At 48.7% G+C, this 17,230-nt stretch overlaps 1 protein-coding gene across 12 annotated transcripts in view; it reads right to left on the bottom strand.

Moving 5' to 3' along the window:
* The window catches only part of ATXN2 (ataxin 2), a 52,511-nt gene extending 45,598 nt beyond the window's left edge, over positions 1-6,913 (bottom strand). For 8 of the 12 annotated variants that reach the window (XM_080390491.1, XM_080390497.1, XM_080390503.1 and 5 more), the window contains exon 1: positions 6,629-6,913. In XM_080390491.1, coding sequence (XP_080246617.1) covers positions 6,629-6,747 — 119 coding nt within the window. In that variant the 5' untranslated portion in view covers positions 6,748-6,913. The remainder of the gene's footprint in view (positions 1-6,628) is intronic. The other 4 variants (XM_080390496.1, XM_080390494.1, XM_080390500.1 and 1 more) reach the window with 2 other exon arrangements.
* Between the last annotated feature and the right edge of the window lie 10,317 nt (positions 6,914-17,230).

Raw genomic sequence — 17,230 nt, 5'->3', positions numbered from 1 at the left:
CGGCATTGACCCTCCAAACTACTGACCTACAAGCAAGTAACACTGGTTAGTAGGCAATATTACCTACAATAAAGGACAAAATGAAGAAAATACTAAGCCTATGTCATTATAAAAAACAAAACAAAACAATGTTATTACTTATGCAGAATCCTGTAACTAAATCAAATTCCAAAACTTACTGGCATACAAAACCAAACCCCATTCTCAGGCCAATCCCTACTTAGCACAGGGTCCCCCCTCTAAGACCAGAGGCTCAGTATATCGTCATCATCTGTCTAAGGGCCACCCAAGTAACTGCCCCATGCTGCAAGGTCCAGAGGAGCCCTGATAGTTAAGGCCCCACCCACAGAGCTTGCTTAGAACTACTACCCACAACCCAGCAAGTGCAACTGGTTAAGTCTGTCCATCCCCTTGAAAACATTAACTACTTTTAATGCAAATCTGTCAATACATAGCACTTGGGACATTTCAAAAAGCTTTTAAATCAACCTCCAAGTCCCTTGCAAACCGAGATATAACAGTCTGCGCCCTCCACCTTAGACATCTGAGTGCCAACAACAGCCCTGCAGCTAGCTAGTCTGCAACAGCTACAATTCAACTTCGCTGGTCTGCCTTATTTCAAAGCTACTTCCTTGTACCAAGAAGTCCTAATTTCAAACATTTATCAGAGTTATTTCGATCTGTATTATGACGACTTCAGGAATGCACACTGTAATGAGAGGCAAAATGAAGTCTTTATTAAAAAAAAAAATATTACTTTTTTTAATAGACCCACCTTACAGGCGCACAATCCTTTAATTAAAGAGACCCAAAGAATCATGTGTATGTTTCAAAAGAGTCAAACTCCGCTGAAATCTAAATCCAACTGAACATCAACTGCATTCGATTGCTTTTGAAAACACTATGCTGTGGTTGAATACAACCTTGCTCTCAAAACAACATGCCCTTATAAATAGGGCTCATGAGTTAGTCAAGAAATCAAAGACATTTCTCTCAATGAACATAAAGATCCCGCTGATAAATTCTGCAGAAATAAGCAAGTCCATCAGAGAACCATAAAAGGCCTTAATGAAGTAAAAATGAAAAACCACTAAACTATCACCTGATTCGTTTAAGAAAACAAGCCTCTGAAACAGAAACGTGGTCTCATACAGCATCACGCACACCGATGGCATTTGCTGATTGGCAACAACCGCAAATTTTGGATGTCTTGCTGACATTTTCAGAATACTTGCAGAGCACTAATCTCACAAAAAAAAAAAAAAACCAAACTAATGTAAATAGCCTTTATTTGATTATCTATCAGCCTTAGCTTCCCATAAGGCAGTTTCACAGCTTCAGGCTCACTCTGGAGACAAGCAAGTCTCACCATTTCCTAAGTCTGCCATTTGTCAAATGGCTACCCATAGCACGGTGCTGAAAAGAGTCTTTTGCGAACCTGGAACATAAATTTTGCGTAATATTCAGATGAACTATCCTCTTCTTTCAGAAAAGTCATTTCACCAGATGCGAAACACACAAATAAAAGAGAGGTACAGGCCAGTTCTGATTTTTCCTTTTATTACAGTCAAAAGTGTCAACAACACAGTCTTTCAAAGAACATGGCCAAAGTCAAATGATTTCACCAGTTCCCTCTGTTGGTCTCAAAAGATTTTAGAAGATACTCCTTCCTACATCAGCTGTAGAAATGGTCAAAAATGAAAGAGATGTCGTTGAAATAGAAAGCACTCCCACTTTTAGTGACAAGTATTCTTAGAAGTTAAATAACTGGGCTGCTAGAGTTGTCAGAAGCTTGGAGTATTCTCTTAAGAACCTAAGTGTTCTAGATTTTTCATCTCTTACCACATTTCCAAAATTACTGTTCCTACCCACGTTTCTTTACAAAACAATCTGATTGTGTGCATCCACACTGGCAAGAGGTCCCAACTTCTACATCAGACCAAGAGTTAAGCTACTTGCAGAAATTCTATATGCTCTTCTGATCTAACAGATGTCTTTACAGACCTGACCTCTGTTTTCCAGCTACAACTGCTAAACACAAACGATCAGAAAAAAGGAAAGACATTCACCAATTCTGTCAATGCTACAATTCAATTGAAACTGTGTATCTTCTGCTAAAACCAAGGCCATCGGCTTCAGGTTTATATTCCAACAGGTGAAGAAGACTCAAGTTCAAACCACCCTTTGACATATCTTTGATGCATCATACAAAAAAAAAAATTCTAGGACCTTTACAAAAGCAGAAAGTAGATGACCTTTACCAGAAGTCTATCACAGTTTAAAACAGGAGAGTAACACTAAGAAATGGGGGTGGGGGAAACTAGAAGTGTCAGCAGCAATTTGGTACTGCTACCTAAAACCACATGTTGATTACAGTAAGTATAGTAAATAAAAAAAAAAAATACATTTCATATTGCAAAAATGGGGATAAAGGCAGGCCTGGGAAAAGGCACACCAGCTTGGCAAATCCACTTGTAAACTTGTAAGCTTTGAGGTAGCAAAGTCACGAAGTCAGAAAAGTGCTGCACCAGACAAAGTAACCACCAAGCAATTAAACTTAGTAGCCAATTTATCGCATGCAAGCAGTCACACCTTAAAAAGTGAAAGTCTCTGCAAGGGCTTAATCCCAAGCCCTGCACAATAAACATTTCCCCCCAGCAGCAACTTGCAATTTTTTTTCTATTTTTATGAGCATTTACTGTCCTACTCCTTAGCATCCCTCACCTCCCACCCTAATGTTTACATGCCACACAGAGCATTTGTATAAGCAAAACAAGGTCACACATTTATATTTTTCCAGTTAAGTGAAAACTAAGACAAGGGACACAAGCCTTGTCTCTCTAGCAGCATCTTCACTTTGAGACTAAGAAACAAATGTAACCATACTGCAATTAATGTCTACAGCAGAAGCGCAACTACAAAGACTGTTGTATTTAACAAGAGTTAATAGATGTTTCTGGAGCACTGGCTGACATTACTACAGCTTTGAAAACAAATTTACAGGATACTCTAAAGAACTTTCATTACAAGTGCAGAGAGCTGGTAAAGCTTTCTTCTAAAGGAGAAATCAGAAATACAAAGTTTTATTTAAGCGCACTATTTGTCTATGTAAGTCAAATAAATCAAAACTGTCAAATTAAGATTACACAAGAAGTCCTGCAGCATTGTTTTCTGTAGTTTTTCCCTAATACTAATAATGTCAACTCCTGTCTTCCTACAAGATGACAACCTCTGTAGTGTCTGAACATGTAAGTAATCTGACTCAAGTCTGACCCAATGCCCATCTGTAACCTGTTGATGGACTTAAGTCACTGAAGAACCTTCTTCACATACTGCCATGAAATCAGTTGTTAAATAACAACTACCTCAAAAGTGGGTATATAATATCATACTAAAGTCCATTAACAGTGATAAGGAGAGACCTGCAGGTTACCCATTCATTTTGCTCAGCAGTTTAGCACGGTTGTATTAAACCAACATACACAAACACGTTAGAATGAACTAGAAAAACTCTGAATGACACTTGTGATCAAACCTCCACAACAGTCACTTCCATTACATCAGAGCACCTCTGCACTCAATATTCCCAATTACTTCTGTCTGAATAGAATGGACACCTCCTCTTCTGCCCTTTACTTAAGCCTTTAGTTAGGGTAATAAAAAACGTCAAGGAAAAAGGAAAATAAAGAATAGACCAGAAGCGTTAAGCCTCAAAAGCAAGCTATGCAACATGGGGTCATTTCAGTTTTAATTGTTCAATGGGCAAAGCCATTTATAAAAGATGGTAACTCACGATATTCTTAAAGGAGTCCCAAGTCCAGTTAGGCGAGAAAGTTACCAAATAAGAAGGAAAAAGACCTTCTGCCACAATTGTAACTAGACAAGTAACCACCTCAAACCTGAGTAAGAGGTGTTTGCTTCAGACAAAACAACAATGGGGAAAAATGAATAACAAAAAAAGGATGCAGTAATTCAAGGAATGCTGGGACAGATGCAACTTCCCATCACAGGACAGCTAACCTTCCTGTGCTTGTATAAAAGCAAAACTGAACTAAACCACAAAAAGTAGATGATAGATAATGTTTTGACTAGCAGGTTTGTGCATGAGGTCTACGTTTTCTCCAATTACAGCTCAACGTGCTACTGGCATCCCCCCCTACAGCCTGACTTCCCATCTGCCATATTGCACAGGCAGTTGCCATTAAACAAATGTAGCATTTCACTTAGTGCCTCCTTATACGAAAAGGTATTCTTGTTTTTTCTTCTTGCACACCTTTAAAGATACCTTGATTTGTGATGTTTCCTCTTAATGTAAAAGAAATTAATATCATGAAAACAAATACTGGAATGCTTTATTTGTTCACACAAGATTTTACCTTTTCTAACGTGAAATACATATATCCATCATTACAAAACCATGGTAACAAACATAGTGAACAAAGCTGACCCTCCACTCACTATCCAATGTAAAAGGACCAGGTGCTTTGCCCAATTAAGTCTTACAGTAATAAACACACAGCAGAAAATTGGGTCCAGTACAGATATTAATAAGTTTTCTACCCAAACCTAAGCATCTAAGAGCAACATAGCCATGAAGAGTAACATTTTCCATCTCAAGAAGATAAGAAAGAGAATGCTAGTACTGCAGGGAAATGAGCTGCTAGGAAGAAAGCTTGGCATAAACTGGAGATGCTTAAGTTTCTATTAAATAATATAATGCTTCAAATCTGAACCAAGATGCAGGCCAGCTAAAAAACAATTTGGTTTTTTTTGAACAGAGAAGCCACTTAGCTTTTCATTTACATGAACCATCTTTGAATTTGTACTCCCATGATAACAAGACTTTTCTTTAAGACAGCAATAGAAGTTCTCTGAAGGTGTTCCATGGGGTTCCACCAACCCAGGGGCTGGGATTTTACAGACCCCTCATTCAGAAATAACTTGAAAAATAGATTGACAAAAAAGGAGAACGTGAACACCTCTGAGGGAACATGCCAGCTGCCTAACAGCCCCACTAGAACTCCCTAAGGAGTTTTGAAGTGGAATTTATCCAACAAAACTAGAAATGCAACACTGGGAGGAGAAATCCAATGGCTTTAGTCTTAAAACTCAGAGAAATAGAAGCTCACATTCCCTAATCTACAGAGACAAGTGCTGACCATCCTACTGAATTTAAAAAAAAAAAGCTGTAGATTTTGTTGCCCTTCACGTTAACCTCTACAGTGCCACTGTATGTTGGCAGGGATAACTGTTTAGCAAAGCACAGTAAACATGAGGTTCAATCTAAACAGCCATACGTAAAAACTATTAAATCATTGCAATGAACTACTGAGGTATTATTGTTATTATTTAAGTTTATTTTGTCCTTTCCAATCCTAGCAAAGCTTTTCCACTTCCAGTTCCACAGACTGGTAACAAAGCAGAACCGTATTTCCAGTGATGCCCAACAATGGGACCGCTGCAAATTCTGTTTTATTACCAACAAAAACAACGCACAAAACTGCGTAAGAATTAAAGTCAAGGAGTAAGACGAATAAAACTTGAAATGAAACTGCCCTGAGTGACTATGACCTTCAAAACTGTTACTGTCCTGCTCTGATTGTTTGTTAGGACCCCCACAGCACTGGAAAAGAAATCACAACACTAGAAAGTTTATTATTTTTTTTTCCTTCCTCTCCCTCAAAGATGGGTGAATTTGTGTAGCTAACGCTCTCCGAGGAGGCTCAATCTTCCAGGAGGAGCCAGCAGGGCCTCCGCAGCGTGCGTGGGGAGGGGGAGCCGGGCAGCAGCCTGCGGCAGCACCCCCACGGCTCGCCCCCCACCCCGGCGAGAAAGTGCAGCCGCGCTTGGCACCACCACCCAGCGGCGGGGCCAGCCAGCGCTGCCGCGGCCTGCCCGCCCGTCAGCATTTCGATTGCGATTTAAATAAATTGAAAAAAAAAATTTAAAAAAATATTTGGATTTAGATTAAAAAAATACAGCCCGGCGAGCCGGAGGTGCTCCGCCGCAGGCGGGCCTCCGCCGGCAGGCACCGGGCAGGAAGGCGGCTCCGGCCCCCTCCCCCGCCCGGCCCCGCCGCCCCCCGGCCCCGCCGCCATCGCGGCCGGCACCTTCCCGCCGCCGGCCCCCCGCGCACGTGCGGCCGCCGGCCCCCGCCGCCGCCTCCTCAGCAGGCGGGTCACGTTGGCCCGGGAGAAGCGGCGCCCCTCGGCCCCTCCGCAAGGCCCCGGCCAGGCCGCGGGGGGCTTCGCCCGCCACCCCGCCACGGAAAATGGAGGGCCCGCCGTGCCCTCCGCCGTCCCCGGCCGCCTGAAGGGCACCGGCGGCGGCCTGGCCTGGCGGCCTCGCCCCGACGGCACTGCGGAACCGGCGGGTCCCTCGGCGGGCCTGCGTGCGCCCCGCCCGCCGCCATGCCGGCTCCCGCCCCACCGGGCGGAGCCCCCCGCGCCGGGCCGCGTCCCCCGCCATGCAGCAGGCCCCGCTCCCCCTTCTCGGCCGCGCCGCCGCCCATGGAGGCCGGTGCGGGGGGGGGGGGGGGGGGGGGGGAGCGGGGGGGAGCGGCGCCCGCACCGGGCTCTCCGCGGCGGAGCCGGGGCCAAGGCCGGGCCCGCCACTACCGCGCACCCACCTGCCCATGTTCTGCCTCCCGCCGCCCGCGGCTGACGGGAGGCCGGGGCCGCCGCCGCCACCGCCGGGGGGCTTGCGGTTGTTGCCGGCGGCCTGCGCCGCCGCTTGCTTGAGGGACATGACGAGAGGGGAGAGGGCCGGGGGTGCGTGCTGGGGCTGAGCGAGGGCCGGTCCGCGGGGCCTCGCTGCGCTGCCGGGGCCGGGGCGCCGCTGGCTCGGCCGGTTGCTCCCAAACAGTGCGAGCGGGGCGGAGGGAGCGGAGGGCGGCGCGGAGGGATCCGCGGAGGGGGGGAGGGGGGGGGAGGCCGGGCCGGCGGGCGAGTGGAGCGGCGGGGCGGAGGGGAGCGGCGGTCACCCCCGCCGCCTCTCGGGCACCCCCGCGGCGGCAGCGAGAGGCCAACGGGGCGGGGGGCGGCGAGGCGGCGGCGCCGGAGCGGGCGGCGGGCGCGGACTCTTTACGGGAAGTCGGAGGGCGCCGCGGCGGTGCTGCGGCGGGTGAAGGGGCGGAGGCGGGGAGGGGAGGGGGACACGTGAGGCGGCGGCGCGGGACGGCGGCCGCTCCCGCTGCAGCTCCCACCGCAGCCCCGGCCCCGCTGAGGGGAACGGGCCGGGCCCGGCGGTGCCGTGAGGCCCCCGTGGGCGCAGCCCCCGCAGCCTGCCCGCGCCTTCACCCCGAGCCCGCGGTAGCCGCAAGGGCGAACCCGTGCCGGTGCCAGGCGGGCGGACACCCCTGGCGCAGCCGCTGCGGGCGGGCCGCAGGCCCCGGGCCCTGAGGGGAGCGCTCCCCCGAGCCCGGCGGCGCAGGGCCCGAGGCTGCGGCCTGAACCCCGCGCCGGCCCGCAGGCCGAGGCCTGCTCGGGGCAGACGCTGGCGAGGCCCGGCCCGGCCCCGCTCGCCCCCTCCCCATGCCGAGCAGGAGCAGGAGGCCCGGCAGCGCAGCGTTCAAAAGAAACCTGGCAGCGGGAGGCACCGAAGTACAGAAAAAATGGCCGAGCCGCCGAGTAGCTGTGAAAGGCTAAAGGGACAGCCCCAGGCACCCCTGCGCCCGCTAGCCAAGCTGCAGACCGTTTGCTGCATTTAACCACAGAGATCCCGAGCTATCGCCAGTAAACACTCGTACCCCCGTGCCCTGCTACCCGTGGAGTCAGCTGCAGTAAAGCAAGATGGGGCCAAAGGGAATGCCACGTTCCTTGCAGACAACCCCTCGGTATTACAGACACTCTGGAGTGTGGAGGGTTTTTTCCCCCCTTACATTGTAAATTTTAATTCCTTTAGACTGCAGCATCACACTGACAGAGTATTTGAGCCCAAGATGCCAGTTCTCCCATTGCTTCATGTTGTTACCTCTCCACCATGACCAGGCTTCCTGCAGAAATCAAAGGTGCAGGGACTATTCTGCCTTTCTGTGTTTGTGGTGCCTGCTTTATGCAGAGCAGCGGTTTCACCAACTCATACCAATACATAAAAATAAAGCCTGGTCTGTCCTCTTACCAAAAAAAAAAATATCTATGTACATATAGGATTAGTAAGAGCAGATGTAACTTGAAAACCAAGAGCTAAATTGATTTATAGCCATGGTTACTCAAAATGCTCAGAGTTTAATCTATTCATAGAAATGCTCTAGAAATCCCACAGGATTCAAATGTAATAAAAAGGAGCAGCGCTCTTAGGCAGGCATTATTTATACACCTTGCTTGTAAAGCAACAGCTTTCCCATGCAGTTGGAAGAGTTGTGGCTGGCAATGCACGATGGTATAAAGATAACCAATATTTAACAGCTTTCTTAAATTAGCTTTTTTCCCTACACTTTTGACTGTTAACCTGCATGTTTTGTTTCACCTTACAGGCCCAAATAACCTTGTGGTTAACACATTATTAGCTAGATGACAGATACTAGCTGAAATGGGCTCAGCACAAAGACTTTTCCATTGAAAATACTTCCCCTGAACAGAGCCAGCGGTTTTAAGGAAACTACATTTTTCAATCACTCTAGTGAACTCACAAGCCACTTAGTTATTTCACAGCCACAAAACCAAGAAGGATATCCAGGATTTCTGCAATCCAAGAGTTTCTGTAGGAGACACCAGCACCTGCAGAGCTGAAGACATCTCACACTACCACTGGCACAAATTTTAGGACCATTTACTGTTAAAGCAGAAGTCTGTTTTGCCCACATGGTGGGATAGCTTCCCTCAGGTTATGTTAGTTAAGAAAAAGACCTTTTAATATATACACACACACAAAATCCACTAACATAAAAAATTGTCTGCATTTAACCAAGCTCCTTAGGGTACTTTATAGTATCTTATATATCTTTTGGTTGGTCCTACCGGACCTCAAGCTGAAGGCCTCCACGTGCTGTCATGCTAGGAGAAATGCAGCGGGAGGGGAACTTGAAGAGCCCAATTATGCCTTGAAACTAAGTCAAATAAGCTATAGCTAGCAAAGATTACTTAATCATGTGTTTCATCAATGTGCTCTGCATTTTAAAAGAACATTACCAAGCAAGAGCGCAAGGAAGCCTGACAAAAGACTGAGTATAACATATCCAGGTCACTTAATAGTTGGGTTTTTTTCAAAGGACATTACTTCAATGCTTTTTCAGCTAAGAATGTTTACAGTGCACAGCAATTAGTCGCTATTTATGTGGCTAAAGGTTAAGAACTATTAAAGAGCCTGCAGTGTTTTGAAGTGGCCACCATGCTGCGGGGTCCTGCTGGCAAAGGTGGAGCCCTTGATATTCAAGGATGTCAGAAATATAGAAATCAACTTCCATGGGCAGAGATGGTTTCTAAGATATAATATGAACATACTAACCTACATTTTAGGATGACATTACATGCATGGAAAGCAGTGTATGAATGATACTCGTGATCATGTCTGCAGTAGTGACTCAAGCACAGTTGCAGTTTGACTTGTTTGCTCCTTCAGTGTGTCTTTGTTTTGCTAAGATCTGTTTGTCTTTCACTGTGCCTTCCCTTTATTGTTTGTTGAGCATCTTTGTTAAAACAAACAAAAACATTAAAATGAAAGGTAGAAGTGACCAAATTAAAAAAGCTCTGCGAGTAATGACCACCAGAGAACCTACGGGTTGGTTCCCAGCAGCAGCCTGCTTCTTTGGTGGCCACCAGTGCAGACACCACTCCTCACCTTTCTGTTGTGAGCACAAGTCTGCAGCAGACTACCCAAATTTCCAGCGTAATGGGATTATACTACTGCTAGGGCACATAATTCTTTTTACTTCTATCTACATATACTGCTCTTTGATAACCTGCCATTCCAAATACTCTGTATTTATTACTTCATGGTTTGGCTCTATCGATTCTTCACTTTTTTGCTATTCTCTACCATTGTAGCTACTAGTTTGGTTGCCAATGCGGTTGTGACAACGGACAGCCGACAGCAGATGCAGTGGTCTAGCTGTAGAAACATTCAGGATTTAAAGTCACCTGCTCCATGGTCAAGAAAGAAAAGCAACAATTTCTAATGGAGAATCACACTCTGTTTTGCCCTTTCTGTCCACGTTCCATGTTAGAGCTGCTCTTTTTCAAGGCTCCTATTTTCATTCAGATTTGCGATTACATGTGCAGGCTGTATTTACGTATGAAGGTGAATGAGTCTGATAACATCATTACTTACCAGGAAGTGCTACGTGATGTAACATTTCCTTGATCTAACCTGCTGTTAGGTGTTGTGCTCTCTCTCTTGAGCTACCCAGGGTGATCCTCAACAGCGTTCAACAAGATGAAACGTGTGCCTACAGAGGGACAACCGACATGAGGCACTCGGCATTTTTTCTAAGAAAAATCAGCTGCTAGAGAAGCTCACAGAACTGAGTATTTCCACACATGTTTTCTCTTCCCTGAAGACTGCTGTTATTTAGTTCCATTATCCCTAACCCTCTTCTTGGAGACTAAAGCTTTGCGAACAGTGCTGTGGGCACAGGGATCTGCAAACACTTGGAAAGACATTAGGAAAACAAATCGGGTACTCTAACACACAAGAAGCACTTCCCAGAGAGATACTATACTGGCTCATCAACAAAGCTGCCATCAGTTTTAACTGGTGGATGCGCAACCAGCCAAACTAGAAAGAGGTACATACACAACAACAAGCAAAAACAAAGCCCAAGCTCCAAACTGACCAGGTGGGACAACTGCTGCCTACCTCTGCTTTTCCTGCCCACCCTAGTCTCTGTGCAGTCCTGCAGCCCCTCAAAGGTACAGCTCAGTTCCAAGAAGAGACCAGCTCCATCAGATACAGTTTTTGATCCGCACACACACTTTTATATCTATTTCGTCCCATTTTCTCTCAGCCCAGCAGCTCAGTTCAGACAGGGCACAGATGATAGATGTGCCTGCCGAGCCATGTGTGCCAGCTGCTTCTCCTGCAACCAACAGCAGAGGAAGGGAAACGCTAGTGTCCATGGAGCTCAGGAGAGAGGTACAGAAGTGCCAGAGCTTGTTTTACCTATAACCAACATTTTAATGAACCTTGCTCTCAATCTCCACTGCCCTCAGCCTCTAAACAAGGATGTTTCCTTCCTCAGGCAGCAAAGCTCCAGGACCTGTATGATGAAGCTGTAGCTTCATAGCAATTGTTTCAGGACAGAGCTGCAAATGGGGAGACACCAGCTCTGCCCAGCAAACTGCCAGGCAATCTTCAACCAAACACTTCATGCTTTTAGATTTCACGTTTTTACAGAAGGGGGGGGGGGGGTGGGGGTGGGGAACCCAGCCTAGCGCCTGCTAAGCAGCAGCAGCACACAAAGCAATCGTTATGCCAAGATTTAGCTCTTAAATCCCTCAAGATCTGGTGCTCACAGAGCATAAACAACCTTTGCCTCACAGCCTCGTTGAGCGGTACCTCCACGTTTCCCAAGCACAGCTACACAGACCCACCAATACCCATCCTCTCCCCATCCCTTCGCTGAGACAGGCATGCCAACAAGAAAGCCAGTTGCCATGGCATTTTTTTCCCCCTACAGACAGATGTCCATTAAAAACCAAGTCAGCCTCAGGTTTGCTTCAGAGAGCAGCTTTCAGTTATTATTACCAGCCCGCAAGGAATTTCCACTGTGCCCCTTCACCTCAGATGTTTCAATGCACTTCAGTACTAATCCCTGGGGATTAGAAGAAAACTACTACAGAACAGGCACAGGTACATTCAGAGGACAAATTCAGAATTATGATCTTGTTTTACATTTTTGGCAGATGACTACCACATGACCACATTTGGAAAGGGTTGAATTTGTTACCTCTGGCACTCCTTCCCTTGTTCGCTAAGACTCTGTGCTAAAATCATCAGGCAAATTGGATGTCAGATGCAGAACTTTTCCCCTTCTCTGACATGTTGTACCTGAGGCTCCCATCTGGGATTCTGGCTTCAGGAGGAACCTGCCTGCCCCAGCCAGGAGCATCATCTGAAGTTCCATCTGCGGAGAAACAACTGCCACCCCTCCACATGGGAACCTCAGGCAGCCTCTGCAAGGAGGGCCAAGCCCTTCCAGCAAACACACATGTCAAGGAGCGATATCTTCTTCCTTGGTTAAAAGGCCACATTTTTATTTAAGGTTGGAAAAAGAGCTTAATGGATTCCATACTCCCCATCAGCCCATCCTGCCTGTGGTAGGAGCCAAGGGCTTGTCAGAGGTGTCCCTTGGTAAGAGCAGGAGAGCTTCCTACTACAGTGCTGGCAGCACATCACCAGCATCCCTGCAGGGTTAAACTTTGGAGGGAATGATCAGGTATTTTCATTTGGACTGTAACAGCACTAAATGCACAGGAACTAGATGCTCAAACTTTACAATTAAATTAGTTTTCCTTGCTAAAGCGCTGCAGTATTAAGCCAACTGGGAAAGAAATCCCCCTAGTGATGTCCAGGGAGGGATCTCCCCTCTCACATCGGGGTCTAAACCTGGCAGGGCTTCTAAAGTGTTCTTCGTTTAGGCTGTGGGACTTGGGAGACATAAGCCTTCTGCGTGGGAGCTGACATTTTGGAGTCATTATTGCAGCTCGGAGCCCTGCATCCGGGCTGGCTCGCACAGAGTTTTCCACAGGAGCCTGGGTCTTCCAGGGAGCCAAGCACCACCACAGCCGGAGGAACGGCAGCTCCTCGGAGCTCTGTACAACGGCCAGGGCTGAGCACATACCCAGATGCAGGGTCCCGAGGGAGCGCTCCCTTCCAGGCTCAGTCGCTTCCCAAGACAAAGCATTTGGATTTCTCCTCTCGATTACAGCTAGCGCAGCTGCAAATATGATCAAAAATATCTAATCCTCTTAACTGCTTCTGCAGCTTGACTCCAGTTGCTGCAGAGGAAAATGCTGTGATTTCAGTGTGCTGCCTGCATTCCCACCCAGCTGCCTATAAACCTTGGCTTTTACACCACTGTTCATTCCTCCTCGTTGATTTCTTGGAAGGAGGAGTAGGTGTTTGGCTCCTTGTGATGAAGCTGCAGGGGTTTGTCAGCAAAGAGTGGAGGCCAGGAGCTCCCGGGTCCCGGGGCTGTGCTCATCTCTTGGTGCTCCATCACTGAGTGAACAGGATCCAGTTGGGATTTCTTCCTCACTCTAGTAAAGCCAGAGCACATTTGAAAACTGCCAAGGAGAATTGCTTGGAAAGAGTTCTCTTTGCTCTTCACACAACCCCTGCACTAGCAGAGGGAAACTCTTGGCACGGCTGTGCTCAGACAAGAGCGGCCGGCTCCCCCTGCGTCGGCGCAGGGCCGCTGGGTGCGGCAGCATCCCTGTCTCCTGTGGAGAACTCCAGCTCACCCACCTCGCTCAGCTGCATCTCCCACTCGGCTCCTCCAGGCCTCGCAGAAGGTTTTCCAACTGGGACTCCACACAGACCATGGATTCCAGCCAACAGCACTAGGAGTTTCTCCAGCCTGTGTTAATTCTGCTTGGACTAGGACTACCAATAGCGTCAAGAAATTGTTCTAGGGGATTTAGTCACATTTTATATGCTAAATGGATTTACTGTGGTTTTATTTTAGGTTTACAGAGCTCAGACACGGAGACCACAAAGTTGCCTTGGAACCTCACCCACACCTGTAGCAGGGGTGTCCCACCACCCCAGAGAGGAGAACCCCACCAAGGCAGGTTTCCTTCATGTGTTTAAGCCCCTCTGCTTTCCATGGCAAGGGGCATGCTTCTTCACCTAAGATCATCACACATCAGCAGAGACTAATAAATATCACAAAGTCACATATAAATAGAGACACAAGGGAAGAGGGAGACTGGAAGGCAGAGGCACGTAAACAGGTGCCAAGAACATCATCTTTGCATCCAGGAGAACAAAGTCCTACGCTGACATTGCCCTCCAAGGCCATTGCTGCCACACAGGGACACCGGCTAATAGGCAAGAAAAACAACCAAGTTGCAGTCTACCTCCAGAAAAGCCCCCCTTACACCCAACAAAGGCAGCCCAACTGCTTGGCCTGGGGCAGCTGGGGGGGATTTGGGGATTGCTTTGCCACCTCCACCAGCATTAGGTGGAGCACCCCCAGCTCCCTGCCCTGTGCAGGCTCCTGCACACCCCCAGGCACAAAGGGGCTTCACAGCTCAGCTTAAGCACTTCTGAGAGCACAACTGCTTCAGCAGCATGCAGAAGAGAAGCATTGCCACCAAAGTACCACCATCAGATAACCAGGAACATGCAGGGCCCAGCACCAGAGACCAGCACAGCCCCATGGATCTCAGGTTGGGAATAAAGCACATGCTTAACACAGCACAAGCACAATGGTAGCTCAGCCTCACCCCCCTGCCCTCCAGCCCACAAATCCAGCTAACCTCCACAACCACAAAACACCACTAAACCTGAGCAAAAGACCAAAATCTCACCCTCCTGGTGAGCTCAGATGCTCCTGCTCAGAGCGCAGCCCCACCAGTGAGCAGCAAAGCTTTCCACTGCCACCCAGCACAGCTCAGGAAACCCCCCACAAAGAACCCCACCTACCCCAGCACCAGCTCCAACAAGGCAGCAACCCCTCCAGGTGCAGCAGCTTTATAGGAGCTGTTGGCCCTGAAGAAGGTTCAACGAGGACCAATTTCCTGGTGGGGAAGTAAACATTGTTCTCTCCGAGGTGTTTGATGTTTTTAACCAGCTGGGTATGGAAGGAGTTTGACTCTCCAGCTCCCTGTGAGAAGGTGGAAGGAAACCATGTGAGTATCTTGAAGTTTGTTGTCTAATTCAATTAACCAATTACTTCCAGGTCAAGAAGGAAGGGGCAAAGCTATAAATGATGCTTGCTACTATAAATAATGTTTGCCCAAGGGTGGTGCAGGAGTGGGAAGTTTTAGGTGTGGGGTTTAAAATGGGGCTTGAAATAAAAGCAAATACCAGGAATTGGTTCCTGCTTTGAGCAAACCTGTTGCTATTTTGCTGTTGCCCCTTGGAGGCTGAAGTGCTCTGATGCACAGAGCTGGCTTTTGCCTTGGGAAATGCAGGAATTCAGGCTGGGCAATGAAAACACAAATGTCCCTCCTGTGCTGCAAAACTTCCCTCCAAACACTGCTGTCCTGGTGTAGGATCTGATGTGGGCCAGCTGGATGACCCTGCCTTTAAAATGCAATTATTAGACCAAAATGTCCATTTATGTAAAAAGAGGACTTTAAAAAAAAAAAAAAAAAAGCCTAGGAGGAATCGATGTGAATTTCTCAGAGCTCAAACGAGAACAGACAAGTCAGTTGGTGCAGATCAAGGCAGGAATTTTCCACAGGGCCTTAGGGAATTGGGCTCTGGTGAAAAGGTAAAGGGAGCAGAGAGCGAGTGGTGGGATGGTAGCATGCCCCTTGGAGGGGCCTGGGCTGGCATAGTGCAGGCAGAGGGAGCACAGCGTGGCTGTGGGGCACTCCAGCTGCTCAGACAGATGTGCGTCTGCAGGGTGACTCTGTGTCTGCTCTGCCCATGGCACTGTGCAAGGTATTTTCCAGGGCACAAATCAGGGAGATGTCACTTCACCCAGCATCCTAAAAAAGCAGAACCAGAATCACGGAGGGGATTAATTGGTGTTAAGGGACAGGCTCTTCCCAAGGGGCAAATTAGCCCACCAGAAAATTAAGGAGTCCCTGGAACAGTGTGAAACAGAGCAACGTCAGCCACATACCTTGCCTCAAAGTTCGGTACCCATGGCCAGCTAGGCTGTGTGCAGGGGGTTCTGCAGGCTGCTGCTGGGCTGGCCCTGCGTGGGCTCATGGAATCCCATCAGCAGAGGTACTGGGGGGTGCTGGAGCTCAGGTGGCCACACCTGAACACACATGGGTGCTGCATCCCCCTCCCACCCCTGGCAGATCCGGCTCGGAGCTTGGGCATGTACACTGTGGGTGCTGGAGGTCCGGGGAAACCCACCTCACCGTCCAGTCAAGCCCCACGAGCAGCGCTGCTTTTGTCTCCTGCTAATCTGGCCTTTGCTGTTTGCTTATGGGGAACATCCCTGGCATGGAGCGGTGACAGCTGAGCCCCAGCTCACCCCGAGCTGCCCTACATCTATTTCCCTTCCAAGCAGGGTAGTATGTCCCTTTCTGTCCCTGCCGTCCCTCTGGCTGCGGGTGCTGCTTCTCCCAGCTGATGAGAAGCCGTGCTGACCCATCGCCCCGTCTGACCGCCTCTCTCCAGCCTCGCTCGGGAACAGCTGCTGGAGTGAATCATTTCAGCATCCTGAAAAGCACAGAGGACTGTGCCAAGCGTTGTGCGACTTCTGGCTGTCACTCCGCTCCATCTGTGTTTCTCCCTGGCCATTTTAAGTCCCATAGCCTTTCCTGTGGTCCCCGATGACCTCTCATGAGCAGGATGGTGCTGTTGCCACAGAGGTGCAGAGCAGACAACAGAGCCTCTTGGGCCACCTTGGGTGTTTTCACAGTTACCATCCTGCCCACGTATGTAGAATCACAAGTTATTTTGCTGTCCTGTTCCCTCTCTGCCAGCCAGGGACCTTGTGGAGAGAGGGAACAGCAGGATCCAGTGAGGGTCACCAAACACACTGGCCACCGGTAGCCCTCTGGGGGAGAGTAGGGCCCCCGTTTCTTGCTCCTGCTGGAACATCTTGCCGTGACTGCCATGTCACTCAGGTGGCAAGTGCCAAGGCAGGCTTTGCCCTAGAGCTCTCTTTAACACTGCTCCAGCCACCCGACACAGCACCAGCAGGGACAGTAAAAGCCCTTTGCTGTTCATCGGAGGCAAATGCGCATTTCTTTCATGATGTTTAAAAAAAAAAAAAGTCTATTTTAAGGTTTTTAATCATAGCAGAAGCTTGGCGAATCTCAGCTGTCCAGTGCTCGGGGGAAGTTTGATGCTTCTGCAACCTTCTACTGTGGCGATAGTGAGTCATCAGCCACAAAGCTGACCTGTTGTTCCACTTCCAGATGTCAAAACTTGACCGCAGGCTGGAGAGGTCTGAGTGCCACGGCTTTTTCTAGGCACTCGAGCATCCGGTTGATGGGTAAGGAAGAGTCACGGACCAGCCTTTGCTGGGACTTTTCCCTTCACCACGAGCAGGCTTGAGCCACATCAGCGCTGCTTCTGCCCTGTGGCCAGATAGACCATGGTCCTGCGGTGGGGAAGCTTCCCAAGGGAGGGTGCTCTCAACCTCAGCCGGCAGGAG

Source organism: Falco punctatus (assembly GCF_963210335.1).
Source record: "Falco punctatus genome assembly, chromosome: 1".
Classification (NCBI taxonomy): domain Eukaryota; kingdom Metazoa; phylum Chordata; class Aves; order Falconiformes; family Falconidae; genus Falco; species Falco punctatus.
The sequence above is the reverse complement of the archived record's forward strand: the minus strand, read 5'-3'. Positions and strand labels throughout refer to the sequence as shown.